At 39.6% G+C, this 25,682-nt stretch overlaps 2 protein-coding genes across 5 annotated transcripts in view; both read right to left on the reverse strand.

Annotated features, from left to right (window-relative positions):
• GPR156 (G protein-coupled receptor 156) overlaps positions 1-25,682 on the reverse strand; it is a 115,041-nt gene that overhangs the window by 83,704 nt on the left and 5,655 nt on the right. The gene's annotated exons all lie outside the window — the stretch shown is intronic.
• The window catches only part of LRRC58 (leucine rich repeat containing 58), a 77,931-nt gene continuing 65,009 nt past the window's right edge, over positions 12,761-25,682 (reverse strand). The window contains exon 5 of one of the 2 annotated variants that reach the window (XM_023260203.2): positions 12,761-12,860. In XM_023260203.2, coding sequence (XP_023115971.1) covers positions 12,848-12,860 — 13 coding nt within the window. In that variant the 3' untranslated portion in view covers positions 12,761-12,847. Of the gene's footprint in view, positions 12,861-21,557; positions 21,628-25,682 lie in introns of those variants that run through there. The other variant, XM_045036994.1, reaches the window with a different exon arrangement.

Below are 25,682 nucleotides of genomic sequence, written 5' to 3' on the forward strand. Positions count from 1 at the left end.
GGAACACGACAGGGATGTCCACTCTCACTGCTGTTGTTTAACATAGTGTTGGAAGTGCTAGCATCAGCAATCAGACAACAAAAGGAAATCAAAGGCATCAAAATTGGCATAGATGAAGTTAAGCTTTCACTTTTTGCAGATGACATGATATTATACATGGAAAATCCGACAGACTCCACCAAAAGTCTGCTGGAACTGATACATGAATTTAGCAAAGTCACAGGATACAAAATCAATGTACAGAAATCAGTTGCATTCTTATACACTAATAATGAAGCAACAGAGAGACAAATAAAGAAACTGATCCCATTTACAATTGCACCAACAAGCATAAAATACCTAGGAATAAATCTAACCAAAGATGTAAAAGATCTGTATGCTGAAAACTATAGAAAGCTTATGAAGGAAATTGAAGAAGACATAAAGAAATGGAAAAACATTCCATGCTCATGGATTGGAAGAATAAATATTGTCAAAATGTCAATACTACCCAAAGCTATCTACACATTCAATGCAATCCCAATCAAAATTGTACCAGCATTCCTCTTAAAGCTAGAATAACCAATCCTAAAATTTTTATGGAACCACAAGACCCCGAATAGCCAAAGTAATTTTGAAGAAGACCAAAACGGGAGGCATCACAATCCCAGACTTTAGCCTCTACTACAAAGCTGTAATCTTCAAGACAGCATGGTATTGGCACAAAAACAGACACAAAGACCAATGGAATAGAATAGAAACCCCAGAATTAGACCTACAAAAGTATGGCCAACTAATCTCTGACAAAGCAGGAAAGAATATCCAGTGGAAAAAAGACAGTCTCTTTAACAAATGGTGCTGGGAGAACTGGACAGCAACATGCAGAAGAATGAAACTAGACCACTTTCTCACACCATTCACAAAAATAAACTCAAAATGGATAAAGGACCTGAATGTGAGACAGGAAACCATCAAAACACTAGAGGAGAAAGCAGGAAAAGACCTCTCTGACCTCAGCCGTAGCAATTTCTTACTTGACACATCCCCAAAGGCAAGGGAATTAAAAGCAAAAATGAACTACTGGGACCTCATGAAGATAAAAAGCTTCTGCACAGCAAAGGAAACAATCAACTAAACTAAAAGGCAACCAACGGAATGGGAAAAGATATTTGCAAATGACATATCGGACAAAGGGCTAGTATCCAAAATCCATAAAGAGCTCACCAAACTCCACACCCGAAAAACAAATAATCCGGTGAAGAAACAAATAATCTGGGGCAGAAAACATGAATAGACACTTCTCTAAAGAAGACATCTGGATGGCCAACAGGCACATGAAAAGATGTTCAATGTCGCTCCTCATCAGGGAAATACAAATCAAAACCACACTCAGATATCACCTCATGCCAGTCAGAGTGGCCTAAATGAACAAATCAGGAGACTATAGATGCTGGAGAGGATGTGGAGAAACGGGAACCCTCTTGCACTGTTGGTGGAAATGCAAATTGGTGCAGCCGCTCTGGAAAACAGTGTGGAGGTTCCTCAGAAAATTAAAAATAGACCTACCCTATGACCCAGCAATAGCACTGCTAGGAATTTACCCAAGGGATACAGGAGTACTGATGCATAGGGGCACTTGTACCCCAATGTTTATAGCAGCACTCTCAACAATAGCCAAATTATGGAAAGAGCCTAAATGTCCATCAACTGATGAATGGATAAAGAAATTGTGGTTTATATACACAATGTAGTACTACATGGCATTGAGAAGGAATGAAATATGGCCCTTTTGTAGCAACGTGGATAGAACGGAACTGGAGAGTGTTATGCTGAGTGAAATAAGCCATACAGAGAAAGACAGATACCATATGTTTTCACTCTTAGGTGGATCCTGAGAAACTTAATAGGAACCCATGGGGGAGGGGAAGGAAAAAAAAAAGAGGTTAGAGTGGGAGAGAGCCAAAGCATAAGAGACTGTTAAAAACTGAGAACAAACTGAGGGTTGATGGGGGGGTGGGAGGGAGGGGAGGGTGGGTGATGGGTATTGAGGAGGGCACCTTTTGGGATGAGCACAGGGTGTTGTATGGAAACCAATTTGACAATAAATTTCATTTATTGAGAAATAAATAAATAAATAAATAAATAAACTTAAAAAAAAAAACAACAAAGTACTTTGGCTCAGGTTACCCACTAAAAGAGAGAAGACAGAACCACAGGCAAATGCATAAAAAATGTATCTATTCAAACCACCACCAACAACAACAGCATTGTACTAGATAGTCACTAAGAATCCTTCTGGCCCCAATGTTGCCTGAGGTATTAGTTCTCCATTAGCTATGTGAATATAGGCAGCAGATACACAGATAACTATAAACAGCAGGGAATGTAAAATGCATTTTTAATTGCCTTTGAATGCACTGCATTATGTTCTGGTAGCAGGTTTACAAACATCCTGAGTATGGGGCACTTACACTAATAGTAAAATTCACTTCCATTCCCTGAGCATGTACTGCTCTTCCTGGGGGTAGCAGGAAGGTGCAAACAAAGGCAGAGAGGATTCAACCTCCCTCAAGAACTACCTGCCACATAGATCTACACACAGGAGATGGCTCAGAGCTGTAGATACTTTCTAAGAGAGCATAAGTATGAGATTAGGGTGGGAAAATATTGCATATATAGGAACAGATGTTTGGTCAGGGTTAAGTCACAGAATGGTGGAGCAAGAAGCAACCACAAATATCATAAAGACTAACCTCTTCATTTTATGGGTTGAGGAAACAGCCCTCAGAGGTTGAGAGGCTCAGAATCACCTAGTGTAGGAAGAGAATCTAGGTCTCCCAAGTTCAGTACTTTTTCTATACTACTTTAAAAGCCTTTAGGGATGCCTGGGTGGCTCAGCTGGTTAAGCGTCTGACTCTTGATTTCAGCTCAGGTCATGATCTGATGGTGCATGAGATCAAGCCCTGCATTGGGCTTCAGCACGGAGCCTGCTTGGGATTCTCTCTCTCCCTCTCTCTCTGCCTCTCCTCCTCTTCCAATCTCTCTCTCTTTCTCTCAAAATAAAAACAAAAAAAAAATGCCAAAACAACAACAAGGAAGTTGTGGTTGGCCTTTCACACATTTGGGACAGCTGAGCAAGGCCTGAACTTGGGGAAGTAGGCAGGGTTGTAGGGGTAAGAGCTCTAGGGCTGCTGTTAGCAGATTGTGGAGGAGGTCCAAGAGAGAAAAGGAACACAGTGGAAGGAGAAAGAATATTCTCTTGGGAGATAATAAGTTTTGGAAGAACTTGTACATTTTCTCTCCAACAATGTAAATAAGATTTGAATTAATCTGCTTCTTGGAGTCTCTGATTTGCCATATAAAAGAGGAAGAAATGGTTAAGTTTCTTTTTGAAGACTTTGAGGTGCCTCCAATTAAGTTTCATGGTTTCTGAGTGATTATCCCAAAGACCCTGGGGCAGGGCCCATGTAGGGAATCTTGATTTACTGGAGGAAAGGTGGGGGAGGAGGCGGGGAGAAATGGCTGCTGCCAACACATCCTTCTTAGGGGATTTTAAAAGCCGAATGAAATCACTGGGTGTCCCTTGGCAGGGATGGGGTGTGGGCGGGGAGTGAGGAAGGGGAGTGGACTTGATTCACTCCCTTAGTCTGGTGTGGATCTCAGAGAAAGCAGAGCTTTGGGATCCTTGGGATTTGTATGAATTCTCGAACTATACCACCATTCTTTCCTAATAATCCCTGTATCCCAAAGCCTCTCTCTTCCTGTGCTTCCTAGCCCACACTTAGTGATCTTTCAAAAATCTGGAGAACATTTTTGCTCAACATTATAGCGGGCTATCCTGAGCTTTTAGTTTCATATTACTTGTAATTTTCTTCTACTAAACCTGATTTCTCCCTTTGCTATATAGTGTTTAAACGTTTCTGGCTACTTGACAGAATTACAGTGAATCAGACTAGCTACTAGATTCGGTCCACTATAAGATATAGGAAACAGTGTTGTAAGTAGTAAGTTTACTATAAACAGTAGGTCAACTGAATACAGGGCACATCCCAGGGCCCTTGGGCCAATTCAACCCTCAATGCCAGTACTTGGAGTTTGGCTTCGCTTTATATACCCTTGGACCATCGTCAGTAATAAGTGGCACTGGAATGGATAATACTGAGGCTGAATTTAAGTCTCAGATACATCATTTTCCATATGTGGTGACTTAGATTAGTCACTTCTCCAATTCTTAGCCACCTCCTCTATGAAAGGAGGATAATACTATCTATACCTCATAGGTGTTGCTAATGATTAAATCAAATGGGATGTATGGGATGTATGGAAACATAACTGATAATACACTAGATCATCAATAAATATTGATTTATACAGAAGGGTCATTTGTACAGAAGACTTGAGGGTGCATAACTGAGGTTATCCATCTTGTTTCTCTAAATACTCTAACAGAATTCCAAGTTCTGAATCATTAATATCTTCTAACATTACAATCTTTATACTATAATGATCTTTATACTATACTTACAATTAGATTTTGTAAGAATAATGAATTATATATCCTCAATGGATATATATCCTCAATGGCAAAGACCATGTTCATTAATTCAATAAATATTGATCAACTATTATGCAATAGTCACTGTGCTAAGAGCTAAGGATGTGGCAGGGAACACGCCAACATGGTCTTGCTCTAGCACCTAGCATGGTGCCTGGTACATACTAGGCAATCAATACATATTTGTTGAGGTAGACCCAGAGACATTTTCAAGACATCACGGAGCACAGGAGTCCTAGAAGTCTAGGAACAACCCTCAGGATCATCTAGAGACTTCTATAAGTCAGGAGAAGCAGGAGGTTTGATTCGCGGAGGGCTAGAACATCCCCCTCTGACTACAGTGGGAGCATCTCCTGCTTTTAGAACCCTGCCCTGATGTGTTTTTCTGACTCTCTCTGTGCTCTCAGTTATAAGCTGGCACAACCACACACAAACTGGGCAGTGAGTCCCAACTGCCTTATAGACAGATCCTAGAGACCCCTCATAGATGGATCCTGGAGACCTGTTAATATTCCACACTACTGCCAGGGACTGGAGCTTGGGATTAAAGAACCACCACCACTCCCCCTAAAAAAAGGGCAACACTAAAAACAACATACTAAAACCCTCACCAACTTCTCAGAGTTGCATTGTTACCTAAAAGCACTTACATACTATTATGCAAATTATAAGTGCATGATTTCCATAAAAACCAGTCACAAATGTCAAATGGTGCTCATTAATATGCAATAAAATTCTCATTTGAAAACTATTAAGAGCCAAGAATGAATTCCACTTGGCTGCCCTCCTTTAATGAGAACTGCTGTGAAGTGCTCTATGCTATTACTCATCAACAAACAGTAAGGTGTCACAACAAAGCAAGCTTCAGAAGGCTACAGGAGGACTTGAGAAAATGATCATTTGACACTTCAGAGGCTAGTTTTATTTTTAAAGTTTTATTTATTTATTTATAAGAGAGAGTGTGCACAAGCGAGCTCACAAACTGGGGAGGTGCAGAAAGAGAGAGGGAGATACCAAATCTAAAGCAGGCTCCAGGCTCTGAGCTGTCAGCACAGAGCCCTACGTGGGGCTCGAACCCACAAATCGTCAGATCATGACCTAAGCTGAAGCTGGATGCTCAACTGACTGAGCCACACAGCCTCCCCCAGAGGCTAGTTTTAAACAGCTCAATTCTGTGCTGCTACAGCTAAGACTTCTCCTTTTGGGTACTCAGAACATAGGCTTAGTGAACTCATTAACCTACTTTACAAATAGAGCCTTGGTGACACTGAGTACTCCTTTAAAGGATGTTTGTGAGGGTGCCACACAGCTGGAAAAAAGGTAAATAAAACTTTGTTCCTGAGGTTCAGTTGGGGAGACTGAATGTCCTCCTCCTCAAAAGAAGTGGAGGGGTGCCTGGGTGGGTCAGTCGGTTGAGCATCTGACTTGGGTCATGATCTCACAGCTCATGAGTTCGAACCCCACATTGGGCTCTGTGCTGACAGCTCAGAGCCTGGAGCCTGCTTTGGATTCTGTGTCTCCCTCTCTCTCTGCTGTCTCTCTCTCTCTCTCTCTCTCAAAAATAAATAAAAAATGTAAAAATAAAAAAAGTGGAGCTCCAAGGCCTTTGGAATTACTGGGGCTCATCCCTGAAAAGCCTCCTGGTCAGAATTTTTATGAGTGAACTTTCATGCTGTGTCTCTAAACTCCAGTTTCAGCTGGACACTGATTTTCTCTAAACTGTTGTTCCGTGTTGCTGCGCAACCCAGTATACTTATGTGAGAGCAATTCGGCCTGTGAGGATAAAGAGATGGAAAATATAAGCCATCAAATTAGACTGTTCCTTCTGTAGCCACTTCTTAATTAACAAACTGTCCTAAATGTGGCCTAGAAGCAGGGGGTAGAGAATGGGCTCTTCTAGGTATATTTTGACTCAGTGGTTATCAAACTTGTACATCAGAACCATTTAGAGAGCTCCTTCAAAAACACTGATTGCTTGCCCCCACTTCCAGAGTTTCTGAATCAGTAGGGCCTGAGAATTTGCATTTCTAGTAAATTCCCAAGTGACGCTGTAGCTGTTGATCTGGGTATCATACCATGAGAATCCCAGTCCAACTAAAGGAAACAGAGCTTTCATCAAAGTTTAAACCACACAAACCCTTGGAATAATCTGGAATTTATTACTCCAAGCTGCTGTAATAAGGCTCATGTACACATTTTGAGTCATTTGACTTGTTCACTAGAAATTAATTTCAGAGAAGTACTGTTGAGAAATTAGACCCTTAGAACAGCACTCAGTTCTTTCATTCTTTAAACCAAGATTCTTAAGTATTTTTTTGGACATGAGATACTGATGAAAGCTATAGACCCTCTCCTGAGAAACGTGCAAATATAGAGTATTTTACATGCCAAACCACAACCTCAATCATCCCAAGTGAAGAGGTTCATTTCAAAATACAACTTAGTTGAAGCCAGGGATAAAAGAAAGTTGTTTGTTTGTTTTTACTGAAATATAGTTAACACACAATGTTACATTAGTTTCAGGTATACAACAACTCTCTGCTCTATGCTCACAAGTATAGCTACCACACAACTTTATTACAGTACCATTGACTACATATTCTCTATGCAGTACCTTTCATCCCCATGATTTCCATAGCTGGAAACCTGTACTTCCCACTCCCCTTCGCCCATTTTGCCCATCTTCCTACCCACCTCCCCTCTGGCAAACACCAGCTTGTTCTCTGTCTTTGTGGGTCTTTTTCTGCTTTTTTATTCATTTGTTTTGTTTCTTAGATTCCACATATAAGTGAAATCATATGGTATTTGTCTTTCTCTGTCTGATTTATTTCACTTAGCATAATAACCTCTAGCTTCAACCATATTGTTGCAAATGGAAAGATTTCATTCTTTTCATGGCTATGTAATATTCCATTTGTGTGTGTGTGTGTGTGTGTGTGTGTGTGTGTGTGTGTGTGTATTACATCTTTTTAATACATTTATCTATCAATGGACACTTAGGCTGCTTCCACATCTTGGCTATTGTAAATAATGCTGCACTAACATGGGGGTGCATTTATCTCTTAGAATGAGTGTTTTCATTTTTTTTAGCTAAGTACCCAGTAGTGGAATTACTGGATCATATGGCACTTCTATTTTTAATTTTTTTTAGGAACCTCCATACTGTTTCCAGAGTGGCTGCACCAATTTATTTATATTCCCACCAACAGTGCACAAGGGTTCCTTTCTCTCCATGTCCTCACTGATACTTATTTTTTGTCCTTTTGATATTAGCCATTTTGACTGCTGTGAGGTGATATTTCGTTGTAGTTTTGATTTGTATTTCCCTGATGTTGATCATCTTTTCATGTGTCTGTTGGCTATCTATATGTCTTCTTCAGAAAAATGTTTAATCAGGTCCTCTGCCCATTTTTTAATTGAATTGTTTTTTGGTGCTGAGAAAAAAGTTTTTAATATTTTTTCTTTATATTGTTCTCATAAATAAAATATTTCAATAATATTTGAAAATATTAATAATAATATTATTAATTATAAATATAAAAATAAAGCAAGGTACACTAAGATAATAAGAACTAAGACAAACTTTGTCACTAATTAAAATATTTTAATAAAAACTTCTAATATGTTTATTCTTTAATACAATAAGTTTTGCCATTTATTAGAATTGTATTTTTATTCTTAAGATAATTACTGACATAAATGAGTTAAATATCTATTATGTTACTTTTGTTTTATTTTTCCAACTTGTTCTATGTTCCTTTTATTGTATTTTTTTTACTCTTTTGCTCTCTCATTTTCCTATACATTAGCTTTTCAAAAACAACTCTATTGAGGTACAAATTCCATGTAATAAACTGCTGATATTTAAAAGTGTCAATTTAATAAATTTTGACATATATGTGTGTGTGTGTGTGTGTGTATATACACACACACACACACACACACACACACACACACACACACCTGTAAAACCATTCTTGTATTCAAAATAATGAACAGGTAGTAATAGTCTCAACTTTGTTCCTTAAAAGATAGTTGTTTTTTCTTGTATTGATGTGATGAATCACGTTAATTGTTTTTGCAGATATTCAACCAGCACTGTATCCCAGGTATAAATCCCACTTCATCGTGGTGAATAATTTTTTTAATGTATTGTTGGATCCGGTTAGCAATACCTTTGTTGAGGACTTTTCCATCCATGTTCATCAGGGAAATTGGTCTATAGTTCTCCTTTTTAGTGGGGTCTCTGTCTGGTTTTGGAATCAAGGTAATGCTGGCTTCATAGAAAGAATTTGGAAGTTTTCCTTCCATTTCTATTTTTTGGAACAGTTTCAAGAGAATAGGTGTTAACTCTTCCTTAAGTGTTTGGTAGAATTCCCCTGGAAAGCCATCTGGCCCTGGACTCTTGTATTTTGGCAGGTTTTTGATTATTAATTCGATTTCCTTACTGGTTATGGGTCTGTTCAAATTTTTTATTTCTTCCTATTTCAGTTTTGGTAGGGTATATGTTTCTAGGAATTTGTCCATTTCTTCCAGATTGCCCATTTTATTGGCATATAATTGCTCGTAATATTCTCTTGTTTTTATTTCTGTTGTGTTGGTTGTGATCTCTCCTCTTTCATTCTTGATTTTACTTATTTGGGTCCTTTCCTTTTTCTTCTTGGTCAGACTGGCTAGTGGTTTATGAATTTTGTTAATTCTTTCAAAGAACCAGCTTCTGGTTTCATTGATCTGTTCTACTGTTTGTTTGGTTTCGATAGTATTAATTTCTGCTCTAATCTTTATTATTTCCTGTCTTCTGCTGGTTTGGGGTTTTATTTGCTGTTCTTTTTCCAGCTCCTTAAGGTGTAAGGTTAGGTTGTGTATCTGAGATCTTTCTTCCTTCTTTAGGAAGGCCTGGATTGCTATATACTTTCCTCTTATGACTGCCTTTGCTGTGTCCCAGAGGTTTTGGGTTGTAGTGCTATCGTTTTCACTGACTTCCATATACTTTTTAATTTCCTCTTTAACTGCTTGGTTAGCTCATTCATTCTTTAGTAGGATGTTCTTCCGTCTCCAAGTATTTGTTACCTTTCCAAATTTTTTCTTGTGGTTGATTTCAAGTTACATAATGTTGTGGTCTGAAAATATGCACGGTATGATCTCGATCTTTATGTACTTACTTAGGGCTGATTTGTGTCCCAGTATATGGTCTATTCTGGAGAACCCTCCATGTGCACTGGAGAAAAATGTATATTCTGATGCTTTAGGACGAAATGTTCTGAATATATCTGTTAAGTTCATCTGGTCCAGTGTGTCATTCAAAGCCATTGTTTCCTTGTTGATTTTTTGATTAGATGATCTGTCCATTGTTGTGAGTGGGGTGTTGAAGTCTCCTACTATTATGGTATTACTATCGATGAGTTTCTTTATGTTTGTGATTAACTGATTTATATATTTGGGTGCTTTCACATTTGGTGCATACATGTTTACAATTGTTAGGTCTTCTTGGTCTATAGGCCCCTTGATTATGATATAATGCCCTTCTGCATCTCTTGATAGTCTTTATTTCAAAGTCTAGATTGTCTGATACAAGAATGGATACTCCAGCTTTCTTTTGTTGACCATATGATCCTTACAATAGATGCAGAGAAAGCATTTGACAAAATACAGCATCCTTTCTTGATAAAAACCCTCAAGAAAGTAGGGATAGAAGGATCATACCTCCATATCATAAAAGCCATATATGAACGACCCAACGCTAATATCATCCTCAGTAGAGAAAAACTGAGAGCTTTCCCCCTAAGGTCAGGAACAAGACAGGGATGCCCACTCTCGCCACTGTTATTCAACACAGTATTGGAAGTCTTAGCCTCTGCAATCAGACAACACAAAGAAATAAAAGGCATCCAAATCAGCCAGGAGGAGGTCAAATTTTCACTCTTCGCAGATGACATGATACTCCATATGGAAAACCCAAAAGATTCCACCAAAACACGGCCAGAACTGACACATGAATTCAGAAAAGTTGCAGGATATAAAATCGATGCACAGATATCGATTGCTTTCCTATACGCCAACAATGAAGCAACAGAAAGAGAAATCAAGGAACCGATCCCATTTACAGTTGCACCAAAAACCACAAAATACCTAGGAATAAATCTAACCAAAGAGGTGAAAAATCTATACACTGAAAACTATAGAAAGGTTATGAAAGAAACTGAAGAAGACACAAAGAAATGGAAAAAGATTCCATGCTCCTGGATAGGAAGAAGAAATATTGTTAAAATGTCAATACTACCCAAAGCAATCTACATATTCAATGCAATCCCTATCAAAGTAACACCAGCATTCTTCACAGAGCTAGAACAAATAATCCTAAAATTTGTATGGAACCAGAAAAGACCCCGAATAGCCAAAGCAATCTTGAAAAAGAAAACCAAAGCAGGAGGCATCACAATCCCAGACTTCAAGCAGCTATACTACAAAGCTGTAATCATCAAGACAGTATGGTACTGGCACAAGAACAGACACTCAGATCCATGGAATAGAACAGAGAACCCAGAAATGGACCCACAAACATATGGCCAACTAATCTTTGACAAAGCAGGAAAGAATATCCAATGGAATAAAGACAGTCTCTTCAGCAAGTGATACTGGGAAAACTGGACAGCGACATGCAGAAGAATGAACCTGGACCACTTTCTTACACCATACACAAAAATAAACTCAAAATGGATGAAAGACCTCAATGTAAGACAGGAAGCCATCAAAATCCTCGAGGGGAAAGCAGGCAAAAACCTCTCTGATCTTCCCCGCAGCAACGTCTTACTCAACACATCTCCAGAGGCAAGGGAAACAAAAGCAAAAATGAACTACTGGGACCTCATCAAAATAAAAAGCTTCTGCACAGCAAAGGAAACAATCAGCAAAACTAAAAGGCGACCGACAGAATGGGAGAAGATATTTGCAAATGATATATCAGATAAAGGGTTAGTATCCAAAATCTATGAAGAACTTATCAAACTCAACACCCAAAAAACAAGTAATCCAGTGAAGAAATGGGCAAAAGACATGAATAGACACTTCTCCAAAGAAGACATTCAGATGGCCAACCGACACATGAAAAAATGCTCAACATCATTCATCATCAGGGAAATACAAATCAAAACCACAATGAGATACCACCTTATACCTGTCAGAATGGCTAACATTAACAACTCAGGCAACAACAGATGTTGGCGAGGATGCGGAGAGAGAGGATCTCTTTTGCATTGTTGGTAGCAATGCAAGCTGGTGCAGCCACTCTGGAAAACAGTATGGAGGTTCCTCAAAAAACTAAAAATAGAACTACCTTACGACCCAGCAATTGCACTACTAGGCATTTATCCACAGGATACAGGTGTGCTGTTTTGAAGGGACACATGCACCCCCATATTTATAGCAGCACTATCAACAATAGCCAAAGTATGGAAAGAGCCCAAATATCCATCGATTGATGAATGGATAAAGAAGATGTGGTGTACATATATGTGTGTGTATACACACACAGACACACACACAGACACACAGACACACAGACACACAGACACACACACACACACACACACACACACACACAATGGAGTATTACCTGGCAATCAAAAAGAATGAAATCTGGCCATTTGCAACTACGTGGATGGAACTGGAGGGTATTATGCTAAGTGAAATTGGTCAGTCAGAGAAAGACAAAAATCATATGACTTCACTCATATGAGGACTTTAAGAGACAAAACAGATGGACATAAGGGAAGGGAAACAAAAATAAATAAAAACAGGGAGGGGGACAAAACATAAGAGACTTTTAAATATGGAGAAAAAACTGAGGTTTGCTAGAGGGGTTGTGGCAGGGGGGATAGGCTAAATGGGTAAGGGGCATTAAGGAATCTACTCCTGAAATCATTGCTTCACTATATGCTAACTAATTTGGATGTAAATTTTAAAAAATAAAAAATAATGTTAAAAAAAAAAGAAAGGTGTTTTGGCTATTCTAAATACTGCACATTTTGACATGGATTTTAGAATGAAGTTATCAATTTCTACAAGAATATCTGGGATTTTGATTAGGACTGCATTGTATCTATAGATGAATTCGGGGAAAAAACAAAATCTTAGCAATATTAAGTCTCTATCCCATTGTCTTGGCTTAACTGGTACAACAAAATACCATAGACTAGGTGGCTTATAAACAACAGAAATTTATTTCTCACAGTTCTGGAGGCTGGAGGTCCAAGATCATGGTCCAAAATGGTTGAATTCTGGTGAGAACCCTCTTCCAGTTTGCAGATAGCTGACTTATTGCTGCATCCTTACATGATGGAAAGAGAGTTACTTAGTTCTCTGGCCTCTTCTTAAAAGGGCACTAATCCCATTTATTTTTATTATTATTTTTAATGTTTATTTATTTTTGAGAGAGAGAGAGAGAGAGACAGAGTGTGAGCAGGGAAGTGGCAGAGAAAGAGGGAGACACAGAATCCAAAGCAGGCTCCAGGCTCTGAGCTGTCAGCACTGAGCCCAACGCGGGGCTCGAACTCATGAACTGTGAGATCATGACCTGAGCTGAAGTCAGACGCTCAACTGACTGAGCCACCCAGGCGCCCCACTAATATGTTTTACTTTCAATTTTTATTGTTTAACACTATAGAGATATATATAGATACAAATATCTATATATATCCACAATTGATGTTTATATATTGATATTGTATTTTGTAACCATGTTAAACTCTTTTTTTTTTTTTTAACGTTTATTTATTTTTGGGACAGAGAAAGACAGAGCATGAACGGGGGAGGGGCAGAGAGAGATGGAGATACAGAATCGGAAACAGGCTCCAGGCTCTGAGCCATCAGCCCAGAGCCCGACGTGGGGCTCAAACTCACGGACCGCGAGATCGTGACCTGGCTGAAGTCGGACGCTTAACTGACTGCGCCACCCAGGCGCCCCAATGTTAAACTCTTTTAATAGCTACTAGAGTAGCTCTTTTGCAGATTCTATTGAATTTTCTAAATAGATGATCAGGTCACATGAAAATAAAGATGGTCTTACTTCTTCCTTTCTCAACTGGATGCTTTTCATTTATTATTATTTTTCTACCTCATTATAGTGGCTAGGGCTTCCAAGACCATGTTGAATAGAATTAGTGAAGTAGTCATCATTGTCTTGTTCTCGATCTTAGGGAGAAAGTATTTGGTCTTTTATCATTAAATATGTTAGATGCAGATTTTCCATAGATTCCCTTTATCCGATTAAGGAAGTTTTTTTTTTTTTTTTGATGTTTTATTTATTTTTGACAGAGAGAGACAGAGCATGAGCGGGGGAAGGGCAGAGAAAGGGGGGGACAGAATCTGAAGCAGGCTCCAGGCTCTGAGCTGTCAGCACAGAGCCCAATGCGGGGCTCGAAATCACAGACCATGAGATCATGACCTGAGCCGAAGTGGACCCCCAACCGACTGAGCCACCCAGGTGCCAACCCCCCACTTTTTTTTAAGAAGATATAAGTTTATTGAATACACTGCAAGTGAGTAGTGGCAGAACAGCAAAGGAAAGACTGTCTGCCACCAGGCAGTGGCAGGGCACCAGAGTTAAGGGGGGAAACTGAGAAAGTATGGGAATATATAGAATTTTCCTTTTTTGGTACTTGTGCCTGGTTGTAAGCAGCCCATTGGTCAGCTAGGGCTTATGAATATTTCAAGGTGGGTCACCTAATGAGCCTGTTTGCATTCAGTTCAGTAGTCACTGTGTGCTCTCTTACCTTACTCAGGTTTCCACTGCTCAAGCCTGTTTTGCCTAAAAGCAACATTCCTCCACATTCCTCCCTGACTGACAATGACAAATATTTGGCATTTGGGCAAAGGTCTCATCTTTAGTAGCTGCTTCATGCTGGACAAGGGAGGATGTGCTGCCCCCACCTAAACTTGTGGGTCCATCAGGGGTTTTGTACAGTTCGAGACCAGAGCATGGTATTATATTAACATGCTTATAGGCAATGTGAATGAAATTCCCTGGTGGCCAGGTTCATGGGATTTAGGGAGAGGGGACCCTCTGATGGTATGGGCTGGAATCCTTGTTGAATTATCATTCATATATGGAATTGTTGGATTCATTCAGACACGTAGGAACATATTTTACTTGTAGATCAAGACAGTGGCTAGATCTGCAAGAACAAAGGAAAAAAGCAGAGGCAGGGCGGCAGGGCAAGGGTGCAAAAGAACCAAGATGGCTGAGAGTCAACCAGTGTCAGGAAAGGATCCCAACTGAGTGCACAATATATGCAGATTTTCCCTGGACAAGCTTTCACTGCCAACTGCGTGACATACTGGGAATGGAGACCTCAGGGGAGTGAGGTGGAGGGGAAGGGAGGGGAGGGGAGGGGAGGGGAGGGGAGGGGAGGGGGGAGGGGAGGGGGGAGGAGAGGAGAGGAGAGGAGAGGAGAGGAGAGGAGAGGAGAGGAGAGGAGAGGAGAGGAGAGAAGAGATGAGTCCTTTGCCAGGTAGTCTGACCTCAGGTAGTCAGACCTTCAGGCCACACTGGGGAGCCGAGCCATCCTAGCCAGAAATATTCAGTTGTCTGAGAAGTACCAGGGTTAGACCTCTGAAGGGTGGAAAAGAGAAAGGAGAGGGAGGGAAGGATCCCTCCCCAAAGGGCAAGAGGGGAAATCCTTCACTCTTTCAGGCAAGGACAGTCCAGCTGGTTCCCCCAGGACTTCTGATCCTCACTGAGAAGTAACCTCAGCCCGATGCTGTCAGTTCCCCAAGGAACACCAGAGTCGTCCACTGAAGGAAAGTCCTGAGAAATTCCCAGAGAATCCAAGGAAAGTCCTAGGCTAGCAGAGCGACCAGTATGGGCTCCACCAAATGTAAAGGAAACCAATTGGGTGTAGGCCAGCAGTGCAGGTGGTGAAAGAATTCAATTCACAAAGGAGACAGAAGTTTATCGAAAACACTATGAGAGAACAGCGGTTAGGACAGCAAAGGAAGAGACTGTAAGGACGTTCTCTATTCCTAGTTTGCTGAGACTTTCTTCAATAGATCTGGGCTTTCCCATTGTCTAATATTTCTTGAATGAACTTTTGTAGTTTGTCTCTTTCAAGGAATTTGTTCATTTTATCTAAGTGGATAGAATTATTAGAATAAAGTTTTTACAGTATCTGCAGAATGTGTAATGATGTCACCTCTTTAATTTATAACATTAGCAAACTGTATCTGCTCTTTTTTTATCCTATCAACCTGGCTAGAGGTTTACTGCTTTTATTGATAGTCACAATTAATCAACATTTGCTTTCATTGATCTCTACTTTTTTGTTTGTTTGTTTGTTATCCATTTTATTGATTTCTGCTCTGCTATTTATTACTTTCTTCTGCTTCCTTTAGGTCTCATTTGCTCTTTTTTATTCTAGTTTCTTAGCATGGAAGCTGACAATATTGATTTGAGACTTGTCTCTTTACAAACCCTTAACCACTAAAAACTTTCACCTAAGTACCGTTTTTGATACTTTTCACTTTCATTCAGTCCAAAATAATTTCTGATTTCCCTTTTGATTTCTTCTTTGACTCATGAGCTACTTTTTTCAAGTTTATTTATCTATTCTGAGAGAGAGAGAGAGAGTGGGAGTGAATGTGTGCACGAGAAGGTGTGGGAAAGAGAGAGAGAGAGAAAGAATCTCAAGCAGGACTTGTGCTGTCAGCACCGAGATGGATGCAGGGCTTGAACTCACAAACTGTGAAATCATGACCTGAGCCAAAACCAAGAGTGGGATGCTTAACTGACTGAGCTCCCCAGGTGCCCTGCCTGACTTGTGAGCTTTTTTGAAGTGCACTGCTTATTTTCCAAACATTTGAATATTTCTGTTATTGATTTCTTTTTTTAAAGTGTCTACTTATTTATTTTGAGAGAGAGAGAGCACATTGGGGAAGGGCAGAGAGAGAGGAAGAGAGAAAATCCCAAGCAGGTTTTGTGCTGTCCACACAGAGCCTGACACAGGGCTTGATCTCATGAACCATGAGATCATAACCGGAGCCAAGATCATAACCTAAGCTGAGATCATAACCTGAGCCGAGATCAAGAGTCAGATGTTGAATCAACTGAGCCACTCAGGCACACCTATCATTGATTTCTTAACTAATTGTATTGTGGTTAAGAATATACTTTGTATGACTTGAACCCTTTTAAATGTACTGAGAATTATTCTGGGGCCCAGAATATGGTCTATGTAAATGTTCCACATGCACTTGAAAACAATAGATATTTTGCTATTGATAGGTATAGTGCTCTATGAAGATCAATGAGGTCAAACTGATTCTGTTGGCTCCTTCTTCCATATCTTTATTTTCTGTCTTCTTGTTATATCCATCACTGAGAAAAAGCTAATGAAATTTTGGACTACAATTGTGAATTTTTCAATTGCTCCTTGAAGTTGTATCATTTCTACTTCATGTATTTTGAAGTTCTGTTGTTAAATGTATATTTAATATTGTTATGTCCCCTTGACAAATCGACTGTCATTATGAAATTAGTTTTGTTATCTTTAGTAATATCCTTTGCTCTGCAATCTAATATTGCTTTTCAGCTATACTTTGATTTTTTTTACAGTTTATTTATTTATTTTGAGAGAGAGAGAGAAGAGGAGGAGCAGAGAGAGAAAGAGGGAGAAAGAGAATCCCAAGCAGGCTCTGTGCTGTCAGCACAGAGCCCAGTGAGGGGCTCGATCCCATGAACTGTGAAATTATGACCTGAGCCAATATCAAGAGTTGGATGTTTAACCAACTAAGCCACCCAGGCAAACCTCAGATATATTTTGATTATCAGTGTGTTAGCATAGTAAATCCTTCCCATCCTTTTCTCTAATCCATTTGTTTTTTTTTTTTAATTTTTTTTCCACGTTTTTATTTATTTTTGGGACAGAGAAAGACAGAGCATGAACGGGGGAGGGGCAGAGAGAGAGGGAGACACAGAATCGGAAACAGGCTCCAGGCTCCGAGCCATCAGCCCAGAGCCTGACGCGGGGCTCGAGCTCACAGACCGCGAGATCGTGACCTGGCTGAAGTCGGATGCTTAACCGACTGCGCCACCCAGGCACCCCTTCTCTAATCCATTTGTGTCATAATATATGAAATGTGTTTCTTGTACATAGTACATTGTTGGCTTTGCTTTTTAAAAATCCAATATGGCACTTTCTGTTAGTTGAGGGGTTAAGATCATTTACATCTAAAGTAGTTATTGGTATATTTAAGTTTAAATATATTTATTATGTGGCTATTGTCTTTTATTTGTCTCATCTCTTCCTTATTCCCTTTTCCCTCCTTTTCTGAATTCTCATAGGCAAATTCAGTATTTTTATGATTATACTTTATCTCTTTGTTGGCTGATTATTAGTATGCTTCTTTGTTTTATTTTCTTTGTGACTGTTTTTGTGTTTACAGAGATATCTTAATTTGTCACAATCTATCTTCAGATGATACCATATCACTTCACATGTAGTGTAACAATATACTTCCATATTGCCACTCAGTCTTTGTGCTCATCATCATATATTCCTTTTACATATGTTATAAATCCCGCATTATTCTTTATTTTTATTTAAACTGACAGTTATATTTAAAAGAGGTTTAAATCTTAAGACAAATCATTACATAGTTACCATGTCTGGTGCTTTTTTTTTTTTTTTTTTTTTTTTTGGTATAGATTTATATTTCCTATTGATACCATTTTCCTTTTATTGAAAGAACTTCCTTTAACATTCTGGTACTGCACATCTTTCAGTGATTAATTCTTTCAGCTTTTATATATCTGCAAAAGTCTTCATTTTGCCTTTGTTTTGAAAGATACTTTCACTGGGTATAGAATTCTAGGTTGGAAATGTTTGGGGTTTTTTTCCAGTACTTTAAAGATATTTTTCCACTGCCTTTTTGCTTGCATTGTTTCTGATAGAGAAATCACTGCCATCCTTATCTTTGTTGAAAATATCTCACTCACCATCTCTTCAAATGTTTTACTATGCCCTCACAGCTTCCAATTACACATAATATTAATTTCTTATTCCTCTAAATATTCTTGAGCTTTGTTCTAAGACATAGTTAATTGGGAATAGTTTGGCCCTATAGGGTCTTCTTTTAAGGTGTTGGGCAGAATCAGAGTAGTGCTCATTGTAGGGCTAATTATTCCCCACTGCTAAAGCATTATCTCTCAGAGCCCACTACCCAATACCCTCTGAGTTACTAGCTTTTTTAGTATGACCAGTGGGAATAGGCACTATTCATAGCCCTGTGTGAGCAGCAAGTACTGTTTCCCCTAATCCTTTTGAGTGGTTCTTTTTCTATCCCTAGGTAGCTTCCTTGTAGGCATGTGCTGACCAGTACTCAGCTTAATACTTGGTGTACTCTGTGATGATTTCTGGAATTCTCTCTGTTTACTCTCCATGTTGATACTCTGTCCCCTAAACTCCAGCTGCCTTGGTCACCCTGGACTTGAAACTGTCTTCTCAACTCAAGGAGTCTGCATTCTCTCTTTCTGCACCATATTCTGGAAAATGTATCCTGCTTTTATTTTGTTTCACTGAATATCAGAAACCATATAATAAAAATACAGTAGTTCTGGGTCATTTTCTTTTCTCCAATGAATATGTTCTTTAGCTTCTGCTAGGGTACTATAATATAAACATATTACTTTAATCCAATCACTAACTGATCTGATTGGGAATTAGATTTCAATTTCAATAAGACCAGGTCTATTTCTCTGCTAACTTCTCAGATATAGTCCTTTAGGAGTCTCAACTGAAAGCTTAGGATGTTTGTATTAGTCAGGGTCCTCCAGAGAAACAGAACCAATATTTTATATATAAGTAAAAGAGATTTATTATAAGGTTCTGGGTCATGCAATTAAGGAGGCTGAGAAATTCTGTGATCAGCTATCTGCAAGCTGGAGACCCAGGAAAGCTAGTAGCATAGTTTGAAGTCCTGCAAGCCAGAGAGCTGATAGTATACATGCCAGTCCAAGTGTGAAGGCCTGAGAACCAAGAGCGCCAAGGACAGGAGAAAATCAATGTCCTAGGTCAAACTGTCAGGCAGAGAAATTTCACCCTTCCTCTACCCTTTTGTTCCATTCAGACCCTCAATGGATTGGATGATCCTCATCCACACTGGGGAGGGCCTACTGCTTTACTCAGTTCACCAATGCAAATGCTAATCTCTTCTGGAAACACTCTCACAGATATACCTCAAAATAATGTTTAGCCAGAAATCTGGGTATCCTGTGACTCACTGAAACAGATATGAAAGTCACCATCACACTGCTTTTCAGGCCCTTCCACCTTGGTGGACCACACTCCAACTTTTATCTTCCCAGCACAGTAAGACTGCAAGTAGCGCTGGTTAGTTTCTTGGCTTTTTTAGCATCTGCTTTCTGTTTGGCTTTTTTACCTTTTGGCCTATGCTACTTATAAATGGAAAGCAACTTGAAAGGAAAATTGTCTAGATCATTGGGCCTCTCTGCCTCTTTTCTTTTCATAATCAGGCATCTCATGTCCTTGCTCATTTAGTGTCCTAGAACTCCTTCCCCCCCCCCCCCTTCCCTGGCCCTTTCAAACTGTAGAATGTTCTGCTCAGCTTTTCTGACTCTTAGCAGCTGCTTTTTGCTTGGGTTCTTAGCTTCTCCTCACCTGCTACTTAGGAAAATGTCTCAAGGGAAAAGCAAACTACTATGCAGGACACTCACTGAGTTTCTCTTTATGAGGTCTTAGCTCTCAAGTTCTGGCTTCCTTAGTGGGTCTCTTATACCCTCAAATAATTTTTTTTTGTTGTTTATTTACTTATTTTGAGCGACAGAGAGAGCATTAGCAGGGGAGGGGCAGAAAGAGGGCGAGAGAGGATCCCAAGCGACCTCTGTGCTGACAGTGCAGATCCTGACACAGAACTCCAACTTATGAACCATGACCTGAGCCCAAATCAGTTGGATGCTTAACCAACTGATTCATCCAGGTGCCCCCTGTCCTCAAATAAATTTTTAAAATCTAGTTTTTTTAGGGGCCCCTGGGTGGCTCAGTCACTCAGCTTCGGCTCAGGTCATAAACTTGTGGTTCATGGGTTTGAGCCCCACATCGGGCTCTGTGCTGACAGTTCAGGGCCTGGAGCCTGCTTCAGATTCTGTGTCTCCCTCTTTCTCTGCCCCTCCCCCACCCATTCTCTGTCTCTCTTTCCTTCAAGAATAAACATTAAAAAATTAAAAATAAATAAACAAATAAATAAAGATTTAAAAAAAATTTTTTTAAATAAAATCTAGTTTTTCTAGATGTCCTCTATGGGAGCAGTAGCCAGATGCAGATGCTTAATGTCTTGTAATATATTTAACCTGAAAATATTTTTACTGACAAGACCAAACTGTTTAAAGATAATCTTTACAGACACAAATGACAGTGCAAACAGTATAAGATATAACTATCCTTACTATTAACTATGAGACCAATTAAGAGACATTACAGAATTCCTAAGTTATAAAAGACAAACCTATTATGGGGACTGGTTTTACTATCATTATTACTGGTCAGTGTGTATTTGAAAATTAAAAGTTTCTATAAAAGTATGTATTAACACAAAGGCTAATGTTTATTCTACAGGTTCATACATGCTCAAGCTAAAGTTAAAATTTCTCCTTAGAAATTAATTGCAACAACTTCTATTCTGGTTTTCTTTTCTTCCTTTAGTTTTCAGTCTTGGGCATAGAAATCCATTTCAAAGCTACTGAGTAAAAGTTGCGACATGTGTTATAGGTGCCAATAGCAAAATGTTTGCTACAGAACTTAATTTCTTTCCCTCTTTTGCTAACGTTTGCATTCTGAACATAGACTCACAACTGGGTTTCTAATAAGAATTAGAGATCACAAATTTCTATAAAGTGTGTATGAGCTCCTAGGTCTCTGGTCACACAGCAGCCTTTAGCTGAGGGTTTTAAAATCTCATTTACTTCTTACTATTTTGTTAGTTCACATCTTATATTTTACTTGTGTGTACTCACCAGCTTCCCTTAGTGCTTCTCTGGTATTTTCTCCAGCCCTGGTGTGGTGGGAATCCCACTCCTCTCTGGTCTGGTGGACCAGATTAAAGTTTTACATGCAAACAAGAACAAAACTAAAAATGAGAGCCAAGTAGTGCTGGGAAGTTCGCTCCTAGTACCAGGTTTGTTAAAAACCATTTGTTTAAAAATGTTCACATCTGTTGCTTGGCACTGATCCTTAAGCTCCAAGCCCCCTACCTTCTTAACTAATTAGCCTCATGTCAAGTAATCAGTTGTAGTTGATTGACTATATACTCATAAAACTCCCCAAATCCCAAATCCCTCAAAATAGAGGGAGACAACTGCGATAGAATCGAAGAACTTTTCTCAATTCCACTGTTAAAGAAAAGGCATAAAAAAAGAACATGGCAGATAAGGTGTTGTGAAAAAGCATTGTAACAGCCTATTTTCTCTGAAAGCCATCCCCCACCCCCACCCTGCAACTGATCACGCTGTTCCTACAACATATGAAGACCATGTATAATTCCACAGCATGGAATAAATGAGCAAGGGGAACTGTGAACACTCTGGCCAACCAGAAGCAATAGAGACACAATGCAGCCAAGACATTACAGACCCCATTTCCCACTGAGCTAATATAATCCACACTTGGCAAGGAGGAGTTCTCACTGCAGGGCTCTCTTGCCTAAATGCACAGGCTTCCCTGGTGAAAGGCAGTGGGAGAGGGGAAAGAAAGACAAAAGAAGAGAGGCAAACAATTGCTGTAGGGGAGCCCCACAATGAGAAGTAAAATTGTGTGTATTCCCTTTGGCCCAGAAATGCCAGTTTGGGGAATCTTCCTCTGGAAATGGAAACCAAAGTGTAAGGATAAATGTAAAATGTTTACTGTGGCATAATTTGTTGTATATACATTAAAAAAAAACCCAACAACAACCAGAGGAAAAACTGGAATATCTATCAATACAGAAATAATGGGAAAAATTATGGAACATCTACAAAGGAATATTAAGTAGCTATTAAAAATAAGAAATTGGGGGTGTGCCTGGGTGGCTCAGCCAATTGAGCGTCTGACTTCGGCTCAGGTCATTATCTCACAGTTCATGAGTATGAGCCCCACATCGGGCTCTGTGCTGACAGCCTAGAGCCCGGCTTCAGATTCTGTGTCACCCTCTTTCTCTGCCCCTCCCCTGTGCATGCTCTGTCTCTGTCTCTTGAAAATAAACATTAAAAAAAATTTTGTTAAGGAATTGGAGGGCACCTGGGGGCTCAGTCAGTTAAGTGACTGGCTCCTGATTTTAGCTCAGGTCACGATCTGATGATTTGTGAGATCAAGCCCCACATGGGGCTCTGTGCTGATGGCGCAGAGCCTGCTTGGGATTCTCTCTTTCCCTCTCTCTCTACCCCTCCTCCGCTCATTCTCTCTCTCTCTCTCTCTCTCTCTCTCAAAATAAATAAACGTTTAAAAAAAGAAATTGGATCAATTAAATTTATTTGCTTAGAATAATGTACATAATATGACAAATAAAATGAAACAAATAACAGCATAACTGGTATGATATGATCTCATTTATATAAAGAAATAGAAAATAACTCTACATATTTTTTTGAACATAGAAAAGGCATGAAAGAATCACACTTAACTTTTAAGAGTGGTTTTGTCAGGAAGATGGAGGAAAAAGGAGGTGGAGATTAATAACATTTTCTTTATAGATGACTGTATTACTAGATTTGTTATAATGAGTGTGTATTGCTTATACAATTTAAAAATGTAATAAATTTAAAACGTGAAAAGGATTTATTGACCTTATAATTACAAGTAATGCCAGACCCCAAAGTTCAGTGGGGTGTGTTGTTCTTTGGCATTTGCTTTAAATTGATCCTGGTGGGGAGGGGTAAACAGTAACTTCTGCTGTAGTAGAGAAGCCTCACCTGTGTCTCTCAACAACAGCCAATTAAAGCACAAACTTGACAGTGCCTCTGGAGGAAGCCAGTGGTTGTGAAATGATAACTACATGTATCTCTCCGAAGCTTCAGCCACAGAGCTTCCCAAGGGGCTGCCTGAGCCAGTGAGCAGCCGGCAGAGGCACGGATGAGAATAGTACAAGCTTTTGTCTGGAAAAATCCCACTACTCCAACTACTGACAGCCTTTGTTAGCTCCTGTTCCATGCTTCAGAGAGGAGATACATAGGCTGGCCTGCAGCCTCTGCAGGGATAAATATTAAATTAAATAAATTAAACTCTGTGGGAAAGATGCCGCTGCCCAGTTTTGAAGTGTTCTGTGTTAGCACTTTGGTGGAAGATTCTTTGAAGACCACTGGAATACAGTTGTAGGCCTTCCAATTGTTACCCACAGGATAGCATTAAGGCCCTGGAGAAGTGACACTTCTTGGCTCAGTATTTGGAATTTGGTTTCATGATAATAGAAGCTTGCAGATCTTCTGGGGGCAACAGATACGTAATATTCAATAATAAACAAAATAATATGCAGAAGCTAGCAGCCTGTGAAGAATTAACTTTTATGATCACTCATTCATCTTTCAACATCTTTTTTTCTCTTCTTGTACAATCCTGTCCTCTCTCCATGACTCTTCTTCTATCTCCCTACTTAACCTCTTTAATAGATCTTTTATTCAGTGTTTTTCTGATTATCAGAGAAAGGCTATAGTGTTCATGGAAAATATGATTAAGTTTTTTAAATGTTTATTCATTTTTTGAGAGAGAGAGAGAGAGAGAGACAAAGACTGAGAGAGAGAGAGAGAGAACATGAGCAGGGCAGAGGCAGAGAGAGACGGAGACACAGAATCCAAAGCAGGCTCCAGGCTCTGAGCTGTCAGCACTGAGCCAAACCCAATGTGGGGCTCGAACCCACAAACTGGGAGACCATGACCTGAGCCGAAGTCAGATGCTTACCCGACTGAGCCATCCAGGTGCCCCTGATTAAGTTTTTTCAAAAAAGTAATCATTTATAATCCTACTACTGATAATATTTTGGAATCATTTCTTTTTGTCTTTATATTTAACTTTTTAAAGCAGGTCTGTGTTTGTGTAGCTTTGTAAGTATAGATGAATGTCTCACATATATATACCTAATATTACAAATTAAAGAATATGTGGAAGTGGAGAAGGGGTTTGGACAGCATGTTACTGTTGTCATCGCACAGTTGTGGTGTGGCTATGGGTTTTGGTGCGTCAAGCCAGTATTAATATTCCACAGACTGACTGTGATAGCAGCCTTCATGTCTCAGCCCTTCTTTTCTCCTTATAGCTGCCTTGGAAGTCAGCAATATTTGCATGTTGAGATCCCCATGGGTAGTTATTTGAACTCCTTTCATCCCGGTATTCACTTGTAGATAAGTGGGTACCTAGGATCACATCATCACTATTCTTTTCCCTTTCTTGTCTCTTGATATTATCTTCCCTGTTCCCTCTTTACTCCATCTTCTGGGTTTATTCTACCAGCATCCAAAAGCAGGCAGCTATCATGAGCCAGGGCACAATCAGAGAATCATCAAAATGTCCATTTGGAAAAGATACTCAATTAAGCATGCATTCTGTTCGTGTGTCCAGAGTACCTACTAAAGCTAATGTGGCCTTTGGGAGACTCCATTTCATGCAGAAAACCAGGACTATCTCAGATTAGAGGCAAGAAGGATCCTTGGTCTGGAATCTTGCTAGACTGTACTTTAGACCCTTACCACACCGTCAGTGCAGCCCACATCTTCAGGCCCTTACCATTTTCCTAATTAAGATATTTGTTTCTGTCTTCTCTCTCAAGGTCTCCCCAGTTACCCTTGGAGAATCAGGATGGATAGGTGGCAGTGCCCAGAGCACTCTTTCCTGGGTGTTCCCACTGTCACTCTGGAACAGGCACCCATGGCAGCAAGAGAGTAATTTCAACCAACAAAGCCCTGGACAGAATCATGAAATTTCTCTAAGAGGCCCTCCCATGCTATTCCTGGTCCTCATACCAAGAAATCACTTCTCTCCATCAGAACTCCTAAGCTTTCTGCTAATCTATGTCTATGCAAATCTCCTCACTGCAGCACTGAAAACTGAATTCACCTGAGCCATTTCTTCCACAATGATCTCTTCCTTATCACAAACACCATAAAGTACAGATGCCA

The sequence above is a fragment of the Felis catus genome, chromosome C2 (genome assembly GCF_018350175.1).
Source record: "Felis catus isolate Fca126 chromosome C2, F.catus_Fca126_mat1.0, whole genome shotgun sequence".
Classification (NCBI taxonomy): Eukaryota; Metazoa; Chordata; class Mammalia; order Carnivora; family Felidae; genus Felis; species Felis catus.